Raw genomic sequence first — 25,790 nt, forward strand, 5'->3', positions numbered from 1 at the left:
TGTTCATGAAATATGGTCAGAAGATTTGTCTTATTGATATCATGGATGAGTTTGAAAATGGTTACGTTTGCTTGATTAACATGGCTGCCAAGGGGCAGGGCATTTTTCCTTATATGGCTATAAATGGCTATAGTAAAATCTTGTTAACACTTTAGAGGCCACATTTATAGTCGGATCTTCATGAAACTCGGTCAGAAGATTCATCCCAATAATATCTTGGACGAGTATAAAAGTGATGCTGGTTGGTTGCAAAACATGGCCACCTTGGGGGCGGGGCATTTTTCCTTAAATGGCTATAGTAAAACTTTGTTAGCACTCTAGAGGTCATGCACATTTATTTTCTGATCATCATGAAACTTGGTCAGAAGATTTGTCCCAATGATATCTTGGATGAGTTCAAAAATGGTTTTGGTTGCTTTAAAAACATGGCCACCAGGGGCGGGGCATTTTTCCGTATATGGCTATATTTGGCTTTAGTAAAACCTTGTTAACACTCTAGAGGCCACATTTATTGTCCAATCTTCATGAGATTTGATCAGAAGATTGGTCTCAATGATATCTTGGATGAGATTGAAAAATAATTATGTTTGCTTGCAAAACATGGCTTCCAAGGGGCGGGGCATTTTTCCTTATATGGCTATAGTAAAATCTTGTTAACACTCTAGAGGCCACATTTACTGTCCAATTTTCATGAAACTTGGTCAAAAGATTCACCCCCCAATAATATCTTGAAAGAGTTCAAAAATTATGCCGGTTGGTTGAAAAACATGGCTGCTAGGGGGCAGGGCATTTTTCCATATATGGCTATAGTAAAACCTTGTTTACACTTTAGAGGCCACATTTATTTTCCGATCTTCATGAAACATGGTCAGAAGATTTGTCCCAATAATATCTTGCTTTCTCAGGTGAGCGACTTTGGGCCTTTCAGGCCCTCTTGTTTTAAGAAAGTTCTATCATTAAACTACGAACATTCATATTGATTTGAAAATTTTAAATTTTGTGTACCTTATAATACAAACAATGATTAAAAGATATTTATACTCATATAGCTTAACCCTAACATTGTAGGTCAGTTGAAGAGTATCTGCAGAAGTGTGGATCAAGGGAGAGCATCATTAAGCACAAACGTAAAGAAGAGGTCACACCAGGGGCAGCTGATCTGTCGCCGATCTCTGAAACAAGCAGATCTATGTCCCTGGAAGATGTTTCTGAAGACAGCTTGGATGACTACTTGGAAATCAGCAGCCCCTCTGAAGCTCTAGTCCATCAAGGGTCCACTGGCAGTTTCCTTGACGACGAATCTGTTGCTATGGAAACAGCAGATGATGCCAGTTTGGGTAGCAACAAGCCAAAGTTCTATTACCAGGACTCCGTTTCTGAATCTGGCACCATGGATGGGTGCATTGCAAATGCTGAGGGTAAAGCCATGTTCACCAAGCAGGAATCTGTGGCCTCAGACTATGGTGGCGTTGCCATAGATACTGTGCGCCGGTTCAGCGGTCTCGACAAGGCTGCGGTGATTGGTGTGAACCCATTTGTAAATGAGGAACATGCTGACCTTACTAAGTTCTTGTTGAGTCTTGCTAGCAGAGCGAAAGATAACCTAATAATCATAACAACCTCTGATAATGTGAAAGAAAAGCTGGATAAAATTCTGTCATAAGACCAATAGTTTTACAGAAAAACATGAACTTTACTAGACATGTGATTTCACATATATATATATATATATATATATTTACCTCAAAACATGTTTTCCTGTTTATTTCGCTGGTAGAATAGTATTGTAGTGTTACAGTATTGTGGCAGAGTTTTAAATAGGCTAGAAATAATAATGATGTTGTTTACATTTATTATTGAGACCTTGTTTTATTATTAGTGGGAAACTAATAGGAAGAATATGGATTTATCGTGTCCATCCAAAATAGCCACATGCACATATTATTTTATGATTATTAAAATTAAAAAACAAACAAAAGTAATGTGCTTTTTGTATTAACCAACCATTTCATAGAAACAAGCAATAATTTGCTTATATGCAAATTACTTTAAATATATAATTGACAGGTTGGGACCACAAGAAATAGTTGGCTAATATGCAAGTTACTTTAAATTTTACGTGATAATTTTCAGTTATGGACCACATGCTCTGATTATGGGTAGCTGTTATTGCATGTTGATTTTAATATGATTTACATTTGTGGACCAAGAATGATGATCAGCTATTATTGCAAGTTAATTCAAATTTTATTTACATTTGCAGACCATGAGGGATTATAAACTACAATTTCAAGTTAATTTGGCATGATTTAAATGTGCAGACACTTCATTTTGGCCAGTTGGCTATGGATGAAGCTGGCTTTTTTCACAAAATTGTAACAGCTGTGCTCCCAACTTGCAGATTTTATGCATCTACAACAGCGTAAAACATTTGCATTTAATGATTATGTAAAATCTTGAATATAGAGAATAATAGGTTAGTGTTGATTATAGATCAGGTTTATCATGCGAGGCTTAGAAAACAAAAACATGAGCCTTGGCGAGTGCTTTTTCGTTTTCGTGCCGAGCATGATAAACCTGATCTATAATCAACACTAACCTATTATTCTATTTATCCCACTTTTTATTCAGTTAACCTTTTTATTTAAACAAATTAGTTAAACTGGATGATTTTCGCGTTTTCATGAGTGTTTGACGTACTTTGACAATGACTGTAGTGTAACAAAGGTCAGTGTATTACTCCACGTTCCAAAAATAACCGCTGATCAAATAATCATTTTTTTAAATCAAAATATCGTTCTGTGACAAAGAGTCGTGCGTTATTAATTACAATTTTATTCATATTGAATTACAAATCTAAAAGTTTTATAACATCAATATAACATTTAGTTATTATATACAAGAGAATACATTTGATTACAACGCAGCCCAACAACGTAGCACGTGCTGTTGATTATAGATGAAATTTAATCAACGTGGCTTTAATCAACCGAATTCGCTGTAAAAGTGGGATAAAATAGTTTAGAGTAGGCTCTTTGTATTACTTGTGAGTTCATATATATTTTATACTGAGTACATTTAACATTCATGTACTATTTATAAGAAACATGTCGTAATGAGTAAGGGCATTTACTTTTTGTTTTCTGTTAGAAATCTTTTGTTTTGTTTTATCAAATTTTATTTAATTGTGTATCATCTAATACGAAATAAACTTTATTTCTGTAATATCCTTATTTCACTAGTATATTGTGTTACTGATGCAATTCTGTTTAATATATTTGATTTATAATGTCATTATTAATGTGACCCGTGATTGGTTTAATAAACAATTCTTATTCTTTGCATAATATGTAATTTTATAGCAAGAAGGCAACCTTTTGAGTATACATATAGATCTACATTCTTGTATCTGTATGTATAGATGTTTGTACTACTAGTATTTGATTTTTAGATGTGTGTATTATTTTGATTTTAAGAAATGTATATATTACATTTGTATAAGTTTGGCAGTTTAGTAATTTTATTGTTTTATCTGGGTTTTTTTCAGTTATTTTGTATCTTCTTTTGCGATTTTTGATAAGAGTTTCTGAGAGATTATTTTGTAATTTTAGGTGTTTGTATAGACACAACAAATATTGTAATTAACCAAATGGACATTGTCATAATGTAGGGCAATGACATCTTTAAACATCAAATACTTTATTCTGTATATCCCTCCTACCTCTTCCACTCTGATTTTGCATAATCCCTGAGTAGTATAGTATAACATTTGTTTACCAAGATTTTGTATTAGTCATCATCATTACATACAAGCTTGATTCAGACTTTCTGGAACAAAAAGTGCACATTTTCACAGTTTTTGTTCTACTAATAAGTGCCATAAACTGGGTTTCTCATAAAAGTGTTTAAGTCTTTGTCTCTTGTTGCATGAATTGATGTATTATTTCATATGTATGTTATTTTTTTATGTTACTATATCATACATATCACAATTGGCCTGCGTAATGATAAAAAAGGTCTTATGCCATATGCTGGGTTCATAGCTATTACGCAGTATGGTGAACCCCAAATGGGTCAGGCGAGCCAAGCTGTCCGCTACTAAGGGATACAATGTTTTGTGGTCTAGATTTAAGCTGGCCGAATATGGATTAAGACCGATTTCCGCATGACGCAGATAAATAATTATGTGTATTATTATTATATTTCGACATATCATGTCATTTGCTTATATTAATATACACAACTTGTTTTTATTTGGAACACAACACTCATCAGTTTGTTTAAAAATTTGTTTGCTATTAGATTTTTGTCAAAATTGTAACTTTGTTAGTCTTTTTATTTTTCATCCAACCAGTTTAGTAGCACATGTATGGTAAAATTTACACAATTGAAACCTAGTATTGTTTAATACCTTTAGAAGTTCATTGTAGTTTTGTTTATAGTGATGTAATAAAATATAATTCTTTGTTTTGATTTATTTTGTGTCAGTATTCGTTTGAAAACATGATCAAGGACAATGAAAATATCACTAAAAAGTATGTGTAACCTTTAAAAAATCACGCATATATTGTTGTGTTTCGCAAATACCGGTAGTTAGTCTTCCCTTGCACATCAAGTTCGTTGTCACACAGTCTCCCATTCTACACCACGAGGTTGTTTTCTCCAGTGATAAATTTTGAAAAGATGTTTGCCTCACTTGATACACAAATGTTAATCACTATTAAGTCATTGTCTTAAAAAAACAATCTACATATAGAGGTAGTTGTCTACTATTAAATTCTCAAACCGGCATTTATCTCCCTTGCTGCCACAATTACTGTGTTGTTTCCCTATTAACATGAAGGCTATACCCATTCAAGCACCACATAAGCGAGTGTCTTAAATCCAAACGGCAGTTATTTTCCCTTTTTATCTCAAAGATTATGTTGTAAATTGCGAAGAGGATTACTCCATGCTTAATAGCAAATATAACATTGTCTGGATAATTTGCCCCTGGCACTATGGCATTTCATCTTAAAATAAATCGGATACCAGCGTAAAATTCATGTCCTAACTTTGCTTTGCTTCAAACAAACATAAACAACAACTATGTTGTGCGATTTGCGAGAGACGCATATATTGTGGCAACATGTTCACAGAGCTTCAATACAAACTTGCTTTTATGTAGCAGGTACAAAACTTCTAATCTATACTAACAAGTATAATTCATGCACATATTTGTATTCTGTGCATAAGTGTATGCTCCGGTAAAATCTGTAGTAATTTTTTCGGCGTAAGCTGTATTAAGCCAGCTTTTCACCCTGACTTGACCTTTGTAAGTGTCCAATAATACTCAAATAAAATTTCCCGCGGCTAGGTACGAATGAATACACTTCATTTATTCCATTGGCTGATTTGAGTATAACACCAGAATATTGGAAACATATCCGCGTCTTTGTAACACTGTTTTACTGCATGAAACAATTTTATCTCTAATGAAAAGGCTCAATAGATAGAACAGTTTTACAATCAATTTTCGACATAAATACAGTTTGTGCGTTCACCTTTTATTTTCAGAGAATTACCAGCGCAAAAGCGTTTATACTAAAGGCTATGTTGTCATATTTAGTACTTACTTGCATTGCATTTCAACTCGCGAGGTTTCGGGTCAATTCGCGGCCATTTGTGAAAGTCAGAGTTTATATACAGTTCATCACCGGAGTTCGCAGAAGGGGTTGCGAAGTGTTACACCGGTCTTACTGACAATAACGTAGTGACTGTAATGCATTGCATTCCAATCCGCAAGGTATCAAGGTCAGTTTGCGGTCAGTTGCAGAAATCTTTATATAAACGCCGTCTCGTAAACTTTGTGCACTTGAAGTCTGTTTTGATCAGAAAGATACTAAATAAAGATATTCGGCGATATTATTGTGGTATGTCAATCATCGATTTTTAATATGGTTTCAACATTTGCATGATAAGGACCAATTTTGATAAAATTAATTAGAAATATTTATCCATTTAGACCAGTTTATTTATGAGCACAATAATTCACTATACTATAATTATGCAATTAAATAAGATTCGAGTATTGCCGGCTGACCTATATGCACTCGTTTATTTTCATGTTTCTTGTGTTTTTCTATTCTGTAAATATAGATATCTGAGTAATAATATCACATAAAGCAAAATAAGCCACGAAATCTGGCGCAGCACCCCGTAATTGATTTGCTTATGATGTAGCTAAGAACTGCGCAGAAAAAAGGCATCCGCTACTTTTTATCTCATAGATAACTTTTGATCGTTCATAAACATCGACCACAATCAACGCCGTATATCTTTTTTTAAAGATATTTCTTGTTAAATGTAAATTTCGCCTGGTTAAAGCCTTAAAATAACTTTCTAAATTTGAACCGCGTTACGATAAAATACTTTTCATTTCCGATTTACTGCAGATTAAACCTTATATGCATCACAAGAATGGTAGTCGCCCACGAACAACTCCCTTTACTTTTCTCGGATGGGAACACCCAACCAAGGAAGAAACGTGTGAACCGTAGCCATGCACTTAATCCATTCTTCAGAATATAGGAATGTCGGCCTTTATCCGAGCATCTTCGTAAAAAATAATCCTTTGCATAAATATAGAATTTGAATTTGATGTTGCCACGTAGACGCCTTCGCTAGAACTGAAATCGAACGCTATTTATTTCGTATTTAGTTTGTTTTCTCATGTCCGTCAGGACAAAAGTACTCCGCTAGACGATGTAACGCAGAGTACTAATAAGTCCTAACGTTGCTTCAAACAAACATAAACAACAACTATGTTGTGCAATTTGCGAGAGACGCATATAGACTATGCAAAGTATAGTAGGATAAACATCAAATTCAAATTCATACATATGGTTTCATAAGTAGTATGCAAATGTACGCGCATTTTTCAATCTCTAGCAAGTTACAAGTTTAAAGTGTTTGTAACTGATAATAATTTATCTAAAGAATCTTGAACATAACCGTCTTTTGCTATGTCAGTTTTCCATCTCCCATGCCTCTAAAGAGATCTTTTCACGGTTTGGTAAATTGACAAAATTGAAAAAAGTTGTTTCAGTTTCGCAAATTTTCGGTTTAGTTATGATATTTGTGAGGAAACAGTATTACTGAGCATTTGCCATGGTCTAATATAGCCATTATATGCATCTTTTGACGATATAAAAACCTAAAAATTATAAAGCGTTGCAACGCGAAACGATTGAATAATTTGGAGAGTTCTGTTGTTGTCGTTTAAATTTGTGAAACTACGAAGACTGCTTATATAATGTATAAAATACGGATCTTATGTATGCTTGGCAGAATAGCTCAGTTGTCTAATGCGTTTTTACTTCAGGATGCCGGGGGTCACTGGTTCGAGCCCTGCTGCGGGCTACTTTTTTCCCTTTTTACATTTTATTTTTGATTTTTTACGGGAGCTTTTAAAATTTAATGTTTACATTTATCAATTTATAGCATTTAATGGCAAACTTCAAAACATGCCAAAATCTGTGAAAAGGCCCTTTAAGACATCTTTCAGAAACGCTCGAAGCATTGGCCACATTAGTGGCTCCACTAGCTCGTAGAGAGTGTATACCAAGGTTAAGTTCGGGACCAACTAATTGCAATTTTTTAACAATGCATTCTTTTGCTCTTGTGTAACTTAATTTCTTGTCTTTCTTAATCAAAGCGGATACAGTTTTATAACGAAAAGCTGGTTTGAACAAAAAATCGTTTGAACCATTACTTAATTTTGCTAATGACATATATTTTGCTAAAATGCCATATGGGTAAGCTGTAGTTGTGCCTGTTGCAATAATCTCCGAGCCATTTCTAAAAATGTCATTTTCGCTATGGCGCACATTAATAACTAAATGATCAGATCTTAATTCAAAATCTTTACAACGAAGTTCACTAACTTCGTTCATACGCATGAAGCCAGCATATCCTAAAATGATCATAGCTAAATCTCTTACATCGATAACATCAGTGGAATCTTTATAGATAAAACATAATGACTGTATCATTTCTGAAGAAAGTACATCTTTCTCTTGAGCTGGTTTTGAACAAACACCTTTTGAAGCTTCTAATAATTGTTTTACAATGTTGTTGTCCGTTGGATCATTTACACCATTTATGGAATGAACCCATTTGATACTGTAGAACACAGGTGGTTAGCGTGTGGCTATGATATTAATTAGTGAAAACATCATTTTGAATGATAAATAATCATATTATAACGAAAAATTAACTTTTCTGAAAAAAAAAATATTTCACTATCAAATATATATATATTTGATAGTGAAATTTTTTTTTTCAGAAAAGTTAATTTTTCGTTATAATATGATTATTTATCATTCAAAATGATGTTTTCACTAATTAATATCATAGCCACACGCTAACCACCTGTGCTGTAGAACACAGATGAAACAACGTTGTTAGATTGTCCTTGATCCATCAATTGAGTCATGTACATTGCTACTGATATAGGTAAGGCTGGCATTGCAACTAACGAATTTTCTTCACAAAATGTTTTGAAATGTTCAAATGAAGAATTATATTTTTTCACCGTATTGTCAGCTTTTGATTGCATCAAATATCCAGCCATTCTGTCCGCCATTTGATCTCTGTGTTGCCCATGTAAGCCCGCGTCCTCAAATCGCTCATTTAGAGTTTCTCTCAAACCAATACCTGTCAAACATATGTGAAATATGCATCAATACATGAATTATGGTATGCATCTTAATGCTATCATATCAAATGATAATCTATTTTTACCAAAACAATCGTTATTTCCCTTTCCAGGAATCGTACAATCTCTACCAAAATTTTTACAATCTTTTACAAAATCTCTCATAATGCCGTCGGACGAAATCAGCATTGGCCAATAAAGCGAACTGACCCATTTTGGGATAACAAGGGTGCATTTTGCTTTCTCCGCTATCATCTTAGCGATGCAGTTCGGAACCAACCTAGGTGGCGGAACTAACCAGTTTACATCATTTGCCCAATATTGAACTAAGGCGTCCACTGCTTCTGTTCTTGGAACCCACCATCGGGAATTAAACCTTCTGCATGTATTATTTAAATGCGATGCGAATCTATCAACTGAATGTTTACCCCATGTGGTATCTAAAGCTATACAATAACATGGCTTTATCTGCCAGTCATCTGAATCAAAATATCTACTTAAATAGTCGCTCTTTTCATTGTTTGCTCTTGGAATCCATTCCGGACATATTGATATATTATTTTGATCACAAAAATATTTAAATCTAAAGCTATTTCATGAATATCATTTTTTCGACTACCATTCTGTAATATTGATTTTACATTTTAATTGTCTGAATACAATTTTTTGTACGAGTTTTGTTAAGTATTACCCAAAGTTTTAACTATTCTGTTAACTGCTTCCGCTTCTCGCCAAGTGGAGCTGCGTGTCTGTTCTATATCAAACCAGATGCCAATTACTTCTACATCTTTTACCGTATTATCACATTCCTTTATACAAAAAGGATTAAACTCGTCACCTTCTGCCGACTTACCATATAATCTACAACCCATGTCCACTTCCGGGGACCAAATCATACCTTTTTTGCTCACTTCCGAGAGGCATCTTACGGAATCTATGTCCACTTCCGGGGACCAAAGCATACACTTTTTGCTCACTTCCGGGAGCAATCTTATGGGCTCTACGTCCACTTCCGGGAACCATGGCGTACCTTTTCTGCTCACTTCCGGGAGCGATTGACTGGGCTCTATGTCCACTTCCGGGGACCATAGCATACAAGATCTGCTCACTTCCGGGAGCAATCTACTGGGCTCTATGTCCACTTCCGGGGACCATAGCATAGGCTCTATGTCCACTTCCGGGGACCATAGCATACTCTCTCTGCTCACTTCCGGGAGCAGTCTACTGGGATCCATGTCTTCTTCCGGGGACCATAGCTTGCTCTTTCTGCTCAATTCCGGGAGCGATAACATACCTTTTCTCAGAGACCGTACGTCCGTACCTGTACTCTGTTCGTCAAGTGAATTAAACAAATTGCTGTTTACATGTGCTCCTTGATTTCCATGAAAGTCGTAAACTTGACTATCATTTTGCCTATCAACATGAAAACTACAACTTTCTATAAAACCTCCATTACTTGCATCAGCAAATATATTAAACAAACACACTTGATTGTGTTTGAAATATTTACCACTGCTATTTAATTGCCTAGCATTTTCTTTCCAGAACGTAAGTTCGAAAATAGCTTGCTCTGTCACAATAACGGGAGAAATTGTCTGCCCTACAATGCTAGCTACGAACCTTACTGGCAATATTTTTTCGCTCGTTTGATGAATTTGATAGATCATCGAATCAATACTTTCTCAAGTCTAGTCACTCTGTTTTCAGTAATGAACAGCCGATTTGTTTGCATATCAAGCACATGCCCTAACCATTCTACTCTCTGAGAAGGAATTAAATTACCTTTATCTTCGGCCAATAAAAATCCAAACTCTACCAGGTTATTTCTTGTAAAGCCACTTGCATATTTATGCTCTATCATATTCTTCATTTCCACCAATACCATAATCCAAAAACATAATTATTTTCAGTCCTTTTGATCTAAGGAATGCTATTACAACTCTAAGAAGTTTAGTAAAAATATGACCGGCTGTTTTTATGCCGAATGGAAGCGAATTAAACATATAATAACACTGTTCGTTATTGTCTTGATAGCTAAATCCTAAATATTTTCTATGTTCATTTAATATATCAATGTGATGATATGCTCCTTTAATATCGAAAGTTAATAATAGGATTTTTTCTCAAACAAAGCTTCAGCAACTTTAAAGGGATCTTTTCACGCTTTGGTAAATTGACAAAATTGAAAAAAGTTGTTTCAGATTCGTAAGTTTTCGTTTTAGTTATGATATTTGTGAGGAAACAGTAATACTGAACATTAACCATGCTCTAATATAGCCATTATATGCATCTTTTGACGATTTTAAAACCTAAAAATTATAAAGCGTTGCAACGCGAAACGATTGAATAATTTGGAGAGTTCTGTTTTTGTCGTTAAATTTTGTTAAACTACGAAGATTGCTTATATAAGGTATAAAATACGTCATATCTGTATACTCGGCGGAATAGCTCAGTAGGCTAGAGCGTTTTAACTTCAGGACTCTGGCAGGACTCCAGGGGTCACTGGTTCGAAACCTGCTCCGGGCAATGTTCTTTTCCTTTTTTTATTTTTTTTCTTGATTTTTTACTGGAGCTTTTACGATCCAATGTTTACATTTATCAATATAAAGCATTTAATGAATAAGTTAAAAAAATGCCAAAATCTGTGAAAAGGCCCCTTTAATATCTTCAAATTTTAGTTTAAACTGGTGCACGTGTGGATTAATATACCTACAATCTAGAACTAATCTTGGTTTCCCTTTCTTATTAAATGCTACTGTAAGCGGATTAACAATATGTGGAATAGCGTTACATCTCGAAACAACACCTTTCTCTAATAAAGCTTTTATTTCGCTTTCTACAAATACTGAATTTACTCTCGCAGAGTAATTGTTTCTCATCTGAGAATGTTCGGAAACAGTTTTACAAGGAAGCTTGTATCCGTCCCTTACTACATCTAAAATGTACTTACTATCAGTAGCTTCTTGCCACTTGGCCACGTGTGCCTTCAGTCTACTTACCGGCGAACTTCCGGTATCAATCTCTGTAATTGGATCCTTTTGATCCATTTCAGTTTTTACAACTTTAAGTACGTTACCGTTTTCCGACAAAATCGGAACTACCAATCTTTTGGATAGCGGTGTCTCAAACATAAAAATACTTTTCTTATTGTTTGAGTTGCTGGCTGAACATTCAGCTGCTCCTTTCCAAAGACCCGGCTTTCCACAAGCGAAACATAGCCCTGGGCGTCTCAAGGACTGTTTCATCGACACCCCTTGGGTTGCATTGTTGGTTGCAACTACCGGCTTCCGGTATGGCCAGTTGCGCGCGCCTCGGGATTTTTTTTCGATCTCTTCGCTTTCAACTTCTTGTTTGCCCGCGCCTCTGCCCTGTTCATCCGCTTTTCGTCTTCGGAGTCAGATGCTAGCGGGTTAGACTCGTATTCGCTCACGAATCTCCAACCCAACTCTGATTCATCAGCCAATCTGACTAATTTCTGACGGTGAACAACCAGTGCTTTTACTTATGCTACTTTGTGTCGCGTTTCTTCGAAATTTCGATTTGCCAACAAATGTTCTACTTCCTCTAGCGCAAAATTTACTTGCGCATTGTGCTTAAATTGTTCTTCATTTGATATTTTTTAAACGATGATACGCCAGATACTATGCTCGAAATTTGATTTAATTGAGACACATTAGTTTTTGAACTTATATTTTCTACAATGCGTTCCATGTCATGAAGCAGCGAATTCTTGTGCTCTGCTTAAGAAGATTTCAACTTTTCATCGACACTATCGCTAATAAGATTGATGTGCTCCTCCATTTTCGGTTCACGATGTTGCCACGTTGACGACTTCGCTAGAACTGAAATCGAACGCTATTTATTTCTATAAATAGTCCTACTCAAACAAACTTGCAAAACCGGTTTGTTTTCTCATGTCCGTCAGGACAAAAGTACTCCGCTATACGATGTAACGCGGAGAACTAATAATTCTAACTTATCCGCTTTATAATCTTGAAGCAAGTTGCGTATCCTATGTGACTACGTATAATGAAAGCTATCTTTTGAAGACTTTTCCGTTTTATAAAGTGGGTTGTTAGTTATGTGCATGTTTGCATACTGTGAATACTGTGCGGGGAATGAACACATACCTTCAATCAGAGACGTAGATCTCTGCTTCAATAAAGCTTTTATATATATTAAAAAAGAACTTCAAAATACAAGAAATTTTTAAAGACCTATGTTTCTCTATTCCGAGATATGGATATCAATAAGCCCACTTGAAAATGATGTTACAAGTGAACATAGGCAAGTTATTTGAAACCAAAGGATACATAAAGTCATTAGAAAATACATCTACAACTTTTTGAAAAAGTCCCAAATGTGGAAGGTAGGTTGTTAAGATCATAAAAGGCGTACAGGACGACAGATGACATACAAAGTTGACAAACCTCAATTGTCGATCTGTTCATCATATTCGATTGGCGTGATTATTCACAATGTGCTGTGTGTTGTGCTGTGCCCTGTGCTGTTGTGCTGCTTCTAGTGGTATTTTTATGCTGTGTTTATTGGTTTTGTACTGTGTCTAGAGTTGTTGAACTGCGTGTAATGGTGTTTGACTGCGTGTAATGGTGTTTTACTGTTTGTAATGCAATCTCCACGCAGAAATGTCGTTGCTTGCTCTCACATACAATTTGCTATGCTGGTCCCAATCAAATCTCTGAACACTCCACAGAGGTTGTATGTAATGGTGTCGTTCTGTGTCTAGTGGTATTATTCGTGTCACGTGCTGTTACAAGCGTTTTTCGGCTTAGCTCTTTTACCCAGCTTTTCACCTTAAAGGGATCTTTTCACGGTTTGGTAAATTGACAAAATTGAAAAAAGTTGTTTCAGATTCGCAAATTTTCGTTTTAGTGATGATATTTGTGAGAAAACAGTATTACTGAACATTTACCGTAGTCTAATATAGCCATTATATGTATCTTTTGACGATTTGAAAACCTAAAAATTATAAAGCGTTGCAACGCGAAACGATTGAATAATTTGGAGAGTTCTGTTGTTGTCGTTTAAATTTACGAAACTATGAAGATTGCGTATATAATGTATAAAATACTTACAACCGTGTATACACGGCGGAATAGCCGAGAGGGCTAATGCGTTTTTACTTCAGACTAACTCCAGGACTCCGGGGGTCACTGGTTTGAGTCATGGTACCGGTTACTTTTTTTTTCCTTTTTTTAAATTTTATTCTTGATTTTTTACTGGAGCTTTTAAGATCCAATGTTTACATTTATCAATATAAAGCATTTAATGACAAACTTCAAAATATGATAAAATCTGTGAAAAGGCCCCTTTAAATGACCTTAACATAACGCGCGCAGATCCGACTTAATATATTGAAATGGGGTCTTTTTCATATGCGGCCAGCGCTGCGATAACCCAAGCATACACACCTCGTAGTCTGGTCAGGACAGAATACAAAGAATATATCAATAACGTGAAACATTTATTTATTTAAATACAATTCGATATGCTTCATCATGAAATCTTTTGATATTCTTACGCAGCCAGCGTTTCAAAGAGTTACGTATGAATCAGATAGAGTTAACGGTTAACACGTATGAAGAACGAGATATTTATATATCATCTTAATTATATTGCATAAAATGAGGTTATTATTAATATTTTTGCAAGTGTTAATTCTAAAGTTGTGTGTTCATGCGCATGACGTAAATCAATCTACAGCGCTGCTGCCATTTTGAAAGTGAAGGAATTATTTTTGTGCGAAAAATGATTATTACTTTAACACTCAACATATTATGGACTAAACAAAAGGCACATACAAGTATTTAGAGTAATTGTACCCTTTACAACAACATCCTGCTAAAACTTGGCATTTTTTAGATCCGACGCAATTGCGACAATAATATAGTGGCATAGTTTCCTACGGGAATATTTCTCACAATTTTATGACATATACGGTCATGTACATTACCATGCTGGACAACCGTGCTGATCAAACAGAGCATCATTTTATTGCACTTGAATATGGTCCTTGTATGTGTTTTAATGAGACTATTCTTATTAACACTGGTAGAAAAAGTACCCGTTAAGGTTTGGAAATATGAATGCCCAATCGACTGGCTTCTAATATTTACGGAAAACTCCGAGCGGACCACGGTAATTATGTTAGCCTATGAACGATTGGACGATTTTGCAACGTCACATCGTCATTTGCGTCATTGACGTTATTGCCGTTAAAAACGCATTAAGCAATAAAAGAGAACAGACGCAACGACACATCGAGTAATATTCAAATAAACACAAATGTACGATATCGCACTTAATCAAGATACGCGAAATCTTTTCCAGCTTACCCCAGTTGGAAGGTATTTCGTCAGCCAAGGGGGGGGGGGGGGGGGCTATCCAGCTTTTATGAACGACGTGATTATGCCTATGATAGCGAAACTTGCAGTAGAACTACACAAAGCGGGCGTATCATGCAGTGAGATGTACCCAACCGTACGACGGCGGGTGCAGAGCTACGTACTCGAAGAGGCTACAAAAGAAGGATTTCTATGCGCCAGGCCGCATCGCAAAATAAAACGTACGTTTTATCGTAAATCTTTGATAATATTCTGCGTTTACACTTCATATTCAATTCAAATGTATTGTGTCCGTTGATGTTCATTTGAGATCATAATAAGTTTTATTTTTAAAGACATATATTAAATAATTTAATATTAATTTCCTTATTTCATTTATCGATGAGGCTCCGAAAATCACATTTAGTTATGTGTTCATAATTGTATACCACTGATGCAACTGTGTCCGTTTTATCAGATTATGTTCAGAATTGGAAGTAACGGCTTACTCCCTGTTTGTAAAAACTTATTACTACCGTTGATCGTCGTTATTTTGAACACCGTTTATTCAAAGTCCTCGTCATTTCGAATTATTGTGTTTCCAGTTTTTCCTTCTTTATTAAATAAGAAAACTTAATGTTCAAGTTTAAGTCCGCTATTCCTAATTATCGCTATTTCAAACCCATTAGACCGGTTCTATCTCGAGTTATTATGGCTCCATTGGTGATTGCCAGCTCAGGTACAACTTAAAACTACCCCGGGTACTCAAAAGAATACTGCAAATTACCCAATGTACTAAAGTGTCGGGATGTGTGGTCGGGTGCCTTTAAGCGTATTTTCCGTAGCAATGCATATTGCAAATTTAAGAGTACTTTTTAGAAGTGTATGATTCGACAGCGACTAAAGGAGCATTCATATGCTTATTTTTTCAATTGGTAAATCAACGTTCTAATCGTCAAGTTCCAAGTTGATTTTCAACTCTACTGTCACAAACAATAGCTTTCCTCTTGATATCACGGAACAGTACAGAAAATTATTACAACTTGTAAAAAGTACAGTCAGTCTTAATCATATTTTACTGTATGTTACATATCACAAGGAAGTGATAATAAAGAAATACATTATGTGCATTCTATCAAACGTAATAGAGCACAGTGGTTGGAAACAGTCGCTTTATAATATTATATATATATCATTGTTACAGGGTGGTAAATGTTTAATATGCTATTTATATTTATGGACTATAAACCAAAATAAAAAGTGGATTATCTTACGCATACCACGTGGAGCAGTATGCTTGAAATGATAATTTCTATTTGTAATGTGTAAGTGTTTTTTTTTATAGATCCAAGCGACTTCGAAAAATTATTGGTATATGCTAGTCAAAGATCTTTTATAAATTATTTCATGTTTTGTTTCACATTTATTTTTAGATCGCCTTATTAATAATCTGTCATCATAATTACCTTGTGAGTACGTGAAAGGTCACTTTTATTGAACAACCATAATGCAACGGTAAACGCATTCGTTTTATTATATCTCGACAGAATTCGAAACTGATCAGTTGACAAAAACGTCCGCAAGGCAAAGGGCAGTTGCATAGACTACAGCTGGATTTTGTTGTTTGTCCGAAAACGTACATATATTTATTCTACCATATGTACCGGTATTCAAAAATACAACAACGAACCTATTGAATAAAAAAAATAATTTCTCTGGACGTCAGTTGTTCGGATTGATCCGCAAACTTACATAAATCTTTCTTGTATAAGTCTCAGAAATATCGATGAGTGCTTAAAATATAAGAATTTCCGGGGTTTAAAGTTAATATTTATGATTATTACAGCATACAGGATTTTTATACCTTTCTGGTTATAATCAAAGCATTCAATTGCAGGTCATCTACAAGATGCGGAACATTCGAAACAGCTTTACATAGCGACGTTTGCTGAAAAATTAGCGGTAAGTCATAGCACTTGCAAAAGGTTGAACCATGGCGGAAATGTTATTGCCCAAGCTGGTAGTGACACACGCTTGAGTAATGAAAATTCTTTATATGATGACAAGAGGTTGGCTGAAATCATGAGTCTCACTGATGATAAGAGCCTTACAGTTCACAAGGGCTGCACATATGACAAAGGCTGCCCAAATGACACGAGATGCACAGATGACATGAGCTGCACAGATGACAAAGGCTACAGTGATGACAATAGCCGCACGTATGATAAGGGCTGCACAGATGTAAAGGGCTGTACAGATTGCAAGAGCTGCACAGATGACAAGGGCTGCACAGATGACAAAGGCTACACATATTACAAGAGCTGCTCAGATGACAAAGGCTACAGTGATGACACTGGCCGCAGAGATGACAGTTGTTGCACAGATGTCAAGGGCTGCACAGATGACAAGAGCCGCACAGATGACAAGTGCTGCACAGATGACAAGAGCTGCACAGATGACAAAGGCTTCAGTGATGACCATGGCCGCACGGATGAAAAGGGCTGCACAGATGAGAAGGGCTTCACAGATGACAAGAGCCACAGCGATGATAATGGTTGCACAGATGACAGGGGCTGCGCAGATGGCAAAGGCTTCATTGCTGACAAAGGCGGAAATAACGATGACAAGGGCTGCACATATGACAAGAACCTCCATGATGACAAGAGCCTCACTGCAGACAAAGGCCTCACTGATGACAAGGGGTGCACTGATGACAAGGGCTGCACCGATGACAAGGGAGGTACTGATGACATAGGCCCCACAGATAACAATGGTTGCAATAATGACAAGGGCTGTACTGATGACGATTGCTTCAATGATGATGTCAAGGGCCTTATTGATTACACGGGCTCCAATAGTGATGACAAGGCTCTCAATGGTGACAAAGGGTGCTATGATGTCAAAGACCGCCAGATTGAAAGGGGCCTCACTACTGGCACAGGATTCACTGATGACAAGGGCTGCAAGGACAACAAGGGCTGCACTGATGACAATGGCTGCACTGACCTCAAGGGCTGCAATTACGATGACTCACTGATGAGAAGGGCCGCTACGATGACAAGGGTTGTTATGATGATGACAAGAGCCTCACTTATGAAAAGGGCCGCAATCATTACAAGGGCTGCATTTACGATGGCAAGGGCCTCACAAGTGAAATGGTCTGCAATAATAATAACAAGGGCCTCACTGGTGTCATGGATTGCAATGATGATGACAAGGGTTTCACTAATTAAGGGCTGCAATTATTATGACATGGGCCTCAATAATGACAAGAGCCTAATAAATGACAAGGCTGCTTAGATGGTGCGTGCTGTATTGGTGATGATAAGGGCCTAACTTATGTGAAGGGATGCACTGATTGCAAGGGCATTACTAATGGCAAGGGCCGCAATGATAACATGGGCTGCACTGATGAAAATGGCTGCAATTATCAGGACGATGGACTTACTGATGACAAGGGCTGCAATTATGATGACAATGACCTCGCTGGTGGCAACGGCTGCAATGACAAGGGCCTCAATGATTAGAACGGTGGCATTGGTGATAACAAGGGCCTCACTAATGACAGCGGCAAAACTGATGACAACAGCCGTACAGATGATACGGGCTGCATTGATGATGGCAAGAGCCCCATTTATGTGAAGGAGTGTAATGATGGTAAAGCGAGTCATGGCATAATCTACACTGATGACAAAGGGCTTGAGTATGAATTAATCCTGGCTTATTACAAGAACCGCTCTGATGAAAACAACCTGCAGCCATTTAAGGAAGATGATACTACTAGTTTTATTGGCTTTACAAAGAAAAAGGCGTTGGGAAGAGGACGGTGATTCTTAAAAAGAACCCGTGTAGTTTTGAGGCGATTATGTTGCATTCGGAAGATTAAAGACTTACTCGCAACAATAATATGAAGACTGGTTTATAAGATTTAATTTAAAAGTTATTATGTAATTTAAATTAAGTTTAATTAACACAATTATCTTCATAATATTGCTGATATTATTTAATTAAACAAATCGAAGTATGTGCAAACACGTAAGTGAATTTGCATGGTTTGCAGTAACACAGGTGCCTGAGGAATGCAATTTCCTTTTTTGTTAACGTGCGATCTTAAAATACAAACATTCACACAACTTTTTGAACAGATTACTGCCGTCGAAATAAATCCGATTTTATTTTGAAATATGAGTTAATATATTCGGCCTAATGATGACATGGTGATGTGCTTATAACTATACAGAAACTTTATAAATAGATCTTTGCTAGTTGATAGGTATAATCTTTTGCTCATGTATTCCCTTCGAGAAGACGCATCAAGTATGCCAGATATTCATTGGATCTTTAGCTCTTTACCCATACCCTAATAGATCTGAAAAAAAAAGATTGAACGTGATTTTTATCTCCGGAATCTTAGAGCGCGACACACGACATTCGATGCAACACACTGACCAACGGCACAATTTAACCCATTTGTTCCAATTTACGGTCGTAGATCAGTGAGACGTGAGGAATTGAAAATTGTGGTTCGCGCTCGACATTTAAAAATGACACTCAACAATGACCCACGAATTTTTTATTGCCATAACTTTGAGCGACAATTCCGTGTGTCGTTCATTTTTAGTAGTATCGTTGCGTGCTTTTGTATTTACAACAATACTGTTTAGGACTTTATTTTCTATTTCTGAATAAGTTTATCAAGGTTGATTACTAAGTAAAGCAGTATTCATTTTGAAGGATTTAAAGATTAATGTATGACATCTTAAGAACAACTTTTTTTGTGTTATACTAGTAACATGGTTGGTACCGAAAGCAAAATCCCAACTGAACATCTGAAACAAACACACGCGTTTGTATTCGAGTCAGTATAATCCTAATACTGGTTGGTTTAATACATTTTCAGAAATATATAATGAGTTTTGTCAGAACTTTATGAAGAAATTAATAGTTAATGTACATTTTATAGGTCACCGTGGTGGAGCGGTTATGACGTTTATTAGCGACCGTGAGAAATTTCCCGTCAGTAGACCCAAATGAATAATTCCGAAGATTGCATTTCATAATTTGAGATAATGTTTCAAAAACTTTGGTTACGTGTATTATAGGGGATAACTAAAAAATCAGTTGTTAATGAGGCGTATTTCTTAATATGGCTGACTTTGATTGACTGATTTATGTTCACGCTTAACCTTTGAAGGCACTTTGTTCACTGAATAAACTTAGTTTTCATTTAGTTTATTATTATTTAATTCTCCATTCACTTCTTGATACAGGCGAGGTCTGTGTTTTAAAGGCGTATCGTTTCGTATTCTGTAGGCAATGACCCACTCATGTCCATGGGAGATATATCAGAGGATATATCACGTGATAGTCAAGATGGCGACGTCCGTGCCAAGGCAGGTTTTTCGCCGATGTATACCCTTACTTGTTTCAATTTTTAGAATGCCGCACACTTTCCAGCCTAAAAAGACAGTTTGTATGCTGCTCATGGCAATGTGAAATACATAAACATTACTGTATTGAAAAAGTTTGTGTTCTAAGCCAAGCTCCACGTGTATGTAGCATTCATCATCACGGTTATGCAGCACGCAACGTGAAACCTTGGCACCAATTTCAAACGTATTATAGGATTTATTATTAAATCTTAAGATATAGACACGAACTTGAAGAAAAACTGTCTTTTGTGCACGAAATATATTTTGCAAATGTATGTTAATTACTTGAGATACCAAAAAGAGTCCTTAACGGTGTGTTTACATTCTATCCAACCCGCGTTTACACCCCTGAAAACCCCGTTGATTCTGCACCCTGTACAAAAAACACAATTTTCTATCGATACATTGTGCTTAGAGGTTTCATTTGCATGAAGCAACGAGATTTTTTAAGAGCCGCTTCATGCGATAATGGGTTTTATGCCATATGCGGCCAGCGTAGCTATAGCCCAGCCCGTGCATCTCACATTAGGTCAGGATATACCTAATGAGACCACAAAACATAACGTGATTGTATAGCGGACAGTGCAGCTCCTGAAACTGCGCAATTTCGCAAAGTGGGATTGAGCTACGCTGGCCGAAACGCCATAAGATCCATTTTCGCATGACGCGACTCTGAAATTGTGATTTGAGTGTGTAGGACGAAAACTGTGTTTTATTAAAATATTAACATACCATATATTTTGATCGAGAATAAGTAAACTCATAATTAGCCATGTGGGACATGTATAAGGATATCTCCCATAGTATAATTTATACTTCCGAACACTATTATGTGGTTTGAATATACGCGCACTTTATAACACACATTCCATGCGGTGGATTGGCGATTAAGACGTGAAAAAACAACAACAACAATTAAACATTTGTTTTCAGTTGAATGTTTAAAACAGTATGTTTCCTTACTTTATTTCAAAATCGGGATGTACGAAGAAAGCACTGCTTTGAAGATATTTCTTGTTTCTGCTGATGCCGATGAAGTTTCACTTTGTTTGCATTTGGAACCAAGGTTGGTTGACATGGTTTAAACTGTTCCGTAAGTGTTGCAGCGATTTTTTTTCAGAATTTCGCTCTTTTCATCATTACGTTTTAAGTATAGTATGTCAAGCTAGCTATTTCGATATACACGTCAAACGGGCCGACCTTCAAACACGTGATACATTTATCAGGAAGAATGACAAGTGATAACATAATAACGATTTTATTACAACACAATTCAATGATGAAATGGAATTCACATAACAAAACGTATAAAAGCAGCCCATGGCAACACAGTTGCTATGGTGATGTGGACAGAACTGCTTCCCGAATAGGCATGTCTTGAGGATGAGCCTCTAACCACTGTAAATGACATAGGTATATCAAGATATAAATGAGTCGCGTTCTGAGAAAACTGGGCTTAATGCATGTGCGTAAAATGTCATCCCAGATTAGCCTGTGCAGTTCGCACAGGCTAATCAGGGACGATACTTTCCGCCTAAATTGGATTTTTGCGATAAGAAGAGACTTCATTTAAACGAAAAATGTCATAAAAGCGGAAAGTGTCGTCCCTGATAAGCCTGTGTGGACTGCACAGGCTAATCTGGGACGACACTTTACGCACATGCATTATGCCCAGTTTTCTCAGAACACGACTCAAATCATTTGGAAATAAACCACTTTCGTGGGCAAAGTTATCATACGCTAAACTCGTACTATATCTATACGCGAGAAGTGTGCTGATGGCCCAAAGTAAATTAGTAAATGCAGTGTGTTAACGTATGCAAAAGATAAGCTAAACATTACATAAGGAACGCAAAAGACTTTATATTAAAACCATTAATGAACATACAAACAATTTTCACAACTTTTTGATTTTACCATTTTACTAGTTTTGTGTGAACTCGGAAAACTCAAAATAACAGCCAGTTTTATTGTACGCTATAACCTTACCAAACAAACCATGCAAACTAAAATCTACACAAAGGATTTAGTTTGATGTACTTTATTAGTTGACCTGTAAACATGGACTTACTCATAGCGCCCCCTCTGTCGGTTATAATGCCCGGGGCCGGGGGAGGGACAGCTTTATAACGCGGAGACCCTAAAAAATGAAAATATCATACAACTGAACATAATTTATGTTTATATAAATTAAAATACAAAACCATAATTTGGTTACGTTAGCATTACGTTTCATTCCAAAGAGCCCACATGTTAAGATTGTTTATTTTATAAAAGTGTATACGGCGTCTGTGTTTAAGCCGCCTCGAGCTTGCCTTAAAATGCCTCCTTACCTGCAAGTGATGGCAGCAAACCCCTATGTCCCATATCATCAAAGGGACCGTCGTCTTCATCAAAGGAACCGTCGTCGTCATCAAAGGAACCGTCGTCGTCATCAAAAGGACCGTCGTCATCATCAAAGGGACCGTCGTCATCATCAAAGGGACCGTCGTCGTCATCAAAAGGACCGTCGTCATCATCAAAGGGACCGTCGTCATCATCATAGGGACCGTCATCGACCATTGATACATCGTCAAACGGACCATCGATATCGTCATCCTTTGAATCATCGTCGCCGAATGGACCATCGTCATCGAAAGAATCGTCATCTATAATAAGGACATACAAACTTTACTAATCAGGTTTACGTGTTTGCAATATAAATACATTTTATTTCACTTTTTCATCAATAATGATAAGTATTGCCTCTAATACATTCAGGTTAAATGAAGTATACATTGTTGTAAATGTATGAATTTTAGAAAAATAACCTAGATATACCCCTGCGGTAGAAAGCCCTGCTTCAACGGAATAAAAAACAACAGCACATGAACAAGCAATTGTGAATTTTAATATAGTTTTAAATTCAGTTTTACATATACCTGCAAGTGCCAACATGGCTGTGCCGTCTGAGCGCCTGAGCATCGACGACACGAGGTCAGAGCGTGACGCCATCAGCGCAGTAATCTTCTGCACGTCCCAGCCACATATTGGTTTCCCTAGAAATGAAATAAATAATTTGAAATACGTTACCTTTTTATTATAGTATTCATATGTGAGTGATAATTATTTGAGACATATACATATGATGAAAAGAACTCACTGGTATTTATTCTTTGTTAAGCGCACACTTGAAATTTTGAAACCTACCAGACTGAGAAAAAACAAGTATTGCATAAAAACATCTTTCTTTTACAGTATTTGATCTATACCTTATGAATGATCTCAAATTTTCTCTCAGACGGACAACTGAGGACATATGTTCGAGCTCTGTGAGAGCTGGGCATAATAAATGTGCGTAAAGTGTCGCCCCAGATGAGCCTGCACAGTCCACACAGGCTAATCAGGGACGACACTTTCCGCTTAAATGGTAGTTTTCGTTTAAAGGAAGTCCTTTTTTACCGAAAATCTAGTTTAAGCGGAAAGTGTCGTCCCTGATAAGCCTGTATGGAGTGCGCAGGCTAATCTGGGACGACACTTTACGCACATTCATTATGCCCAGCTTTCACAGAGCTCGAACATATGTCCTCAGTTGTCCGTCTGAGAGAAAATTTGCCCAGTTTTCTCAGAACACGACTCATATGTTCGAGCTCCAGCAATACACTGGTGGACGCATTACTAAAGCAAAGAACGAGTTCTAAAGACAACTCACGTCTGATGGCCAGTATTGTGGTGATAACCGACTGCTGGTCCGCGTTGCTCGTACAGCCGTCATACTCTCGTTTCATACACTGCAGCATGCTCGTATACTTACTGCAAAAACATTGGATACTATTACAATAATTGTGTGGATATATGGAATACCCGAGGAACAATAAATGCGTCCAGCAGCTATGCTAAATGTATTAGCGATAAAACGTTTCGTGAACCAACATCCACCAACGCATTTGGTTATTATCTTCCTTATTTATCATTTGAATTTAAAGAAAAGAGCGTTTAGGTATGAATCGTTTTTTTTATTATAGTGTTTCCTGTGTTGTTCCAATACTTAACTCAGTTGAATTAAGAAATTCGTGTCATATTTGAACAAAAATCGCAACGTACTGCAATAAGCGTGAACAAGTGTCCGAAAAAGGACGATGAAGGTGACACAAATGACTTACTCGCACGTCTGTAACATGGAGGCGGTGGAGTAGCAGTCTCTAGGCTTACACGCCCCCTCGGTACCCTGTAGTCCCCCTGCAATACAGATCATGCACTAAATCGCCTTCCTGTTCCTGGGCCTCGCTCTGAGAAAGAAAACGGGACTTGATGCATGTGCGTACTTGCTAAGTTGGGTGGACGATATCCGCTCTTATTGTGTGTGTTTTTTTAAGAAAGTCTCTTCTAAACGAAAATTCAGTCTACGCGGAAAGTGTAATCTCTTGTTGGCCTGTGCGAACTTCTCGGGCTAAGTTGGGACAACATTTTGAGCTCATGCATTAAATCCCGTTTTCACAGAGCGCGGCTGATATGCGATTTTGTTTTCAAGAAAACGTTTTGAACAGATGTTAATTCTATATTGTATAATGTTATTTTTTGTAATAAAATATTAAATACTTGTAAGTTATTTAATTTTAATGAAATTTGTATCATTATTAAAAATATATACTCGTGATCTCCATATACGCATATGCTACTTCATTTTTATACTTAAGAAAATTGTGATGTACTTGTTATGTTTAAGATAACTGTCTTTAAAAAAAATTAACATCTAGATTCAAACTAATTTACTGTAAGTAAAATACGAATCTGGACAATATTTCAAAGAAAAACGTGAAAATATAAGTGGAATTAAATTGATAAAATTCGCTAAACACATTACGTACCAAGTAGAAGTAAAACGAATAACGGTCCCATTTCTTAAAGAACTCCTCGCTTGTCCTAGCCACAATCCGCACAGCCTCACTAGATTTGTTTAATAGTAAATGTATGTCTCCAGATAAAAAGATTTGATGAATTCGATTACCGTAATGGACTTACGGAACTAGAAATACGTCCATTTATATATTATTGTACATCTGATGACACGCGTCGCTATTGCGCGGCAAACGAGGCCCAACAAGATGCATTCATCTTTGCTCAAGACATTCATATTTTTAATAATTCTAACATAGATTGCTTACTGTGTACTAGACTTCAGTAACGTTTTTCGTGCAAACTTTTCTCGACAAAAGTTGTACATTTACGTCCAAACATCTTTTTTTATTGTTGTACTATAAAGGGGGGTGGGAGGTGGGTAAAAATTAATTGAAGTCAACATTATTGGGATATATATATATAAGAATGCAATGGTGC

General features: G+C 36.5%; 2 protein-coding genes and 1 long non-coding RNA gene across 3 annotated transcripts in view; 2 read left to right on the top strand and 1 right to left on the bottom strand.

Moving 5' to 3' along the window:
• LOC127859350 (schlafen family member 13-like) overlaps positions 1–4,466 on the top strand; it is a 58,547-nt gene extending 54,081 nt beyond the window's left edge. The window contains exon 13 of the mRNA XM_052396695.1: positions 1,069–4,466. Within this exon, the coding sequence (XP_052252655.1) occupies positions 1,069–1,663 (595 nt within the window). The 3' untranslated portion in view covers positions 1,664–4,466. The remainder of the gene's footprint in view (positions 1–1,068) is intronic.
• Positions 4,467–15,222: 10,756 nt separating this feature from the next.
• On the top strand, positions 15,223–20,144 carry LOC127859378 (uncharacterized). Its single transcript, XR_008039344.1, has 3 exons — positions 15,223–15,284; positions 16,940–17,004; positions 20,006–20,144. It is a non-coding gene; the product is annotated as an uncharacterized LOC127859378 (long non-coding RNA).
• Positions 20,145–21,765: 1,621 nt separating this feature from the next.
• Positions 21,766–24,727, bottom strand: LOC127859805 (uncharacterized). Its single transcript, XM_052397310.1, has 6 exons — positions 24,617–24,727; positions 24,166–24,266; positions 23,396–23,512; positions 22,808–23,122; positions 22,546–22,614; positions 21,766–21,872 (listed from the first exon to the last, which is right to left on the bottom strand). The coding sequence occupies exons 1-6, from the start codon at positions 24,706–24,708 to the stop codon at positions 21,766–21,768; spliced, it is 801 nt and encodes a 266-aa protein (XP_052253270.1). The 5' UTR covers positions 24,709–24,727.
• Between the last annotated feature and the right edge of the window lie 1,063 nt (positions 24,728–25,790).

This window comes from Dreissena polymorpha, chromosome 15 (genome assembly GCF_020536995.1).
Source record: "Dreissena polymorpha isolate Duluth1 chromosome 15, UMN_Dpol_1.0, whole genome shotgun sequence".
Lineage (NCBI taxonomy): Eukaryota > Metazoa > Mollusca > Bivalvia > Myida > Dreissenidae > Dreissena > Dreissena polymorpha.